A 3544-nucleotide genomic window follows, 5' to 3' on the forward strand; every position below is an offset into this window, starting at 1 on the left:
GAACCGCACGAGATTGGATTCCAGTGAGAGCGGTCGACCCAGGTCTGCCTGATGAGCACAGCGACGGGTTCCCGTCTGATGAGTCTGATGACGCAAATAAGGAAACAAAGTCATTCTTCTTTTTAAAGTACAGAAATGCCATCATAACCACGGACAACCAAGCCGCCGATTTCTCTGTTTTGAAGAATGAACTATATCTTTTTTTTGCCTTGAAGTAAAGATGAGTGAAAGAGAAACACTCATTACATTTGTTTTTTGTTTGTACAGTAATCCATTGATAACAATCAATGCACAAAAGTAAAAGACAAAAGCACACAAATATCCAAAAACTGAAATTGAGACGGCTCAAGACAAGAGATTTTTTTTCTTCCCCCTTTTCCTTAAATAATTTTTTTTTCTTACTTAAGTTTAAAATACACATATTAACCAGCTGTAGAATGTTAACATACAGTAGGAATTTGGATTCATCGACAAAAACAAAACAAAAAAGCACAGTTTTAAGTCAGTCCAGCTTTCCTGGCTTCATGGTGGAAATCAGAGGCAAGTCCAGGACGGTCCGGTCCGGTCCGGTCCGGTCCGGTCCGGTTCCAGAGGACGAGCAGAGTACTGGGGCACTGCCGTACCGATAACGCAGCGCCATCGTGTGCTGGGCGGATGGCAGTGACTGCGTGTCAACACTGTTCATCCACACTGCACACGTGTGTGAAGCACGGCGCAAGCTTCAGTTCAGCGGTGTGAAGGGGGGGGGGGGGGGGGGGGGGCCCTCTGGCTGTACAACGGGTGGTCACCACAGAGGAGGCGGTCTACTTAGAGATGGTGACTATTGGCTCCGGAAGGGGGGCCAGTGAGGGCCAGTGAGGGCCACAGGGCTCAGGGAGCAGAAAGAGAATCCAGAAAGAGAGAGAATTGCGGCTGAACGAGCAGAGCTTTGGACAGGGAGGTGAAGACGCTCGTGGGAAAGAGGAGTCGTGGAGGATGAGGAACGCTTGGAGCCGGCCCAGTGGAGAGCAGGGGTTAAATCAGACAGGGGGGAGGCCGGGCCGGGCCGAAGAGTAGGAGTGGTGATGGAGCTCCAGAGTTTGTTGGTGAGAGGGAGGTCCTCTGCCAATCCAAAGAGACACCTGAAGAAAGAACACATTGAGCACATAAACCAACCTGCTCTTCCATTACAGGTTCCGGTTACATCTGTTTACTATGCAGCTACTATTTGTGTGTCCATTCAGTACAAAGTCCTGGACCACCAGGATTTAAAATGGTGAAATCTGCGCAGAATTTGGTAAACATTGACATAATTCCTGCTGTTGGCCAACAGGAAGCCATCTTGACAGCGCTGACCTTTGAGGAGGACATGTGTCGGGGGATCGCCCATTGTTTCGATAACCCATTATTCCAAAAAAACACCAATAGTTGGGTTGATTAGGTTTAGTGAGGAGTGAGATTAGTTAGGCTAAGTGTATCCAGGTGAGCCAACCAGAGGCAGAGGAAGGCGGGTCCAACGTCGTCAGGATGTGCTTCTGTTTGATGCAGGGAGACTGTTTATTATCGGAGCAATCGGTCTTTAGAACAATGGCCGTTTTGTTTTTTTTGGCCTTCGGACAAATGGGACCTTTTCCGGACTATTGGGGTGACGGAACGCTCCATCCACCATGCAGAACCCCAAACCCTTTTCAATAAACTGTGTGAAGTTATTGTTCCGTTAGCGACCGATTCATTTGCAAACTGACCATTAGCAAGTCCATTCACCCTGGGAGCTTATATGTATATTTATTGTGAGTCTGAATCTAGACTGCTAACTTTATTACTCCTTTCAACCTTGACAAAGGCAGCACATACCAGATTCACTCCTTCCATTCATATGTTTTAAAATAAAAGCCCTAGATATATAATATTTGCAGGCTTGTGACAACAGAAGATAGCGGTGCTAAGATCACATGACCCACCGAGCTATCGGTTCCCACTCGGTGTCACAGGCAGACGACTTCAGCAGATGGTTTCGAGATGACGCGAGTTCTGCGGGGAGAAGAGAGAGAAGCGCTTCACACACACCGGAGATAAAAAAAAAAAAAAAAGAAAAAATACTGGCAACAAGTAAAGTGTTTGCAGCTCGTCGTGCGTTAAAAAGACATCATGAAGACGTGTGTCTCACCGGTGTGTCGTTCCACTGCCGCGGCAGGTCTTCTGGCTCGGGTGGGTAGGACATCCAGGACGGGCTGCGGTACGAGGACGGCGGTGACATGACGAAGTAGTCTGAGTAACCCGGGCGGTTGGCAGATATAGCGTAGACTGCCGTTATTGGGTTTCCTGTGAGACGTAAAGGTGGATTTAGACAACGACTTCTCTTCACTTCAGCGTAGCTACTGTCTGCCCGTCGTACCTGAGTAGGCGGCGATGGACTGGTCGACGGTGACGGCGGGGAAGGGCGTCCTGGATAGCGGCAGGTAGGGGGCGCCGTTGTGCTGCTGGGCCTGCAGGTCCGAGGCCTCTGACGCACGGGGCTTCAGACTAACGTCGGGGGTGGAACTGTCAGCGTGGGAAGAGAGACAGATGTTGACCTGATGTCAAGTTATCAGCATTCACAGCTGCATACAGCAGCACAACGCTAGAGCTCCACGTAGTCCTGCAGCTTAAAGGTTCTTTTTTTCATTCAAACAAGTCAAGGAAACTAGACGGTGTACAGATCATCCAATCAACTATTGCGAATACCGACAAGCCGCCTCTCTAGAAGCTCCCAAAAAATTGTTGAAACCAACTGCTTCATATCACACAGACTTAGTTGCCTCCACATGATCACACACCATCGTTTCACCATCTAATAGCTGGCGATACGTCTTCCTTGGGTGATAACAACATTATGGTTACTAATCGAAAACTTCAATTGATCTGCTGCCATGATAAAACGTCTTCGTCAGTTAAACTGCACAGTGGCGCGACGTCGCATGGAGAGGAAGGTAAAGGCCTCCTATCAGACAACTCTCTGTAGTTCTGGTTCAGGTTCCCCCTTGTGAAGAGTAACACAGGTGAATACAGGTCAGGGGAGGAGGCAGTGCTACTTACCTGTGTGTGTGTGTGGTGTAGCTCACTGTGTATTTCTATTTATGGACATACTCTGACACTATTTATTTGATCTGACTGGAGTTTTATTGTTTTCAAGATGTTTTTGCTGCTCGTTTCCCGTACTGTATTGTACTGTATTGTACTGCACTGTTTTCCACTGTTTTGTACTGTAATGTACTGTATTGTAGTGTAATGTACTGTATTGTACTGTAATGTACTGTATTGTGCTGTATTGTACTGTATTGTACTGTATTGCACTGTAATGTACTGTATTGCACTGTAATGTACTGTATTGTGCTGTATTGTACTGTATTGTACTGTAATGTACTGTATTGTACTGTATTGTACTGTTTTGTACTGTATTGTACTGTAATGTACTGTATTGTACTGTATTGTACTGTTTTTTTATTGTATTGTACTGTTTTTTTACTGTATTGTACTGTATTGTACTGTTTTGTACTGTAATGTACTGTATTGTACTGTTTTGTAC

At 46.4% G+C, this 3544-nt stretch overlaps 1 protein-coding gene across 2 annotated transcripts in view; it reads right to left on the reverse strand.

Moving 5' to 3' along the window:
- Positions 1-753: 753 nt before the first annotated feature.
- Positions 754-3544, reverse strand: part of kiaa1549la (KIAA1549-like a) — an 86449-nt gene continuing 83658 nt past the window's right edge. For both annotated transcript variants that reach the window (XM_068723018.1, XM_068723017.1), the window contains 4 exons: positions 2375-2520; positions 2147-2301; positions 1941-2010; positions 754-1121 (listed from right to left, as the gene is read on the reverse strand). In XM_068723018.1, the coding sequence (XP_068579119.1) occupies positions 1981-2010; positions 2147-2301; positions 2375-2520 (331 nt within the window). In that variant the 3' untranslated portion in view covers positions 754-1121; positions 1941-1980. The remainder of the gene's footprint in view (positions 1122-1940; positions 2011-2146; positions 2302-2374; positions 2521-3544) is intronic.

This window comes from Cebidichthys violaceus, unplaced genomic scaffold (assembly GCF_023349555.1).
Source record: "Cebidichthys violaceus isolate CVI_PGR_0920_01 unplaced genomic scaffold, fCebVio1.0.p SCAF_3, whole genome shotgun sequence".
Classification (NCBI taxonomy): Eukaryota; Metazoa; Chordata; class Actinopteri; order Perciformes; family Stichaeidae; genus Cebidichthys; species Cebidichthys violaceus.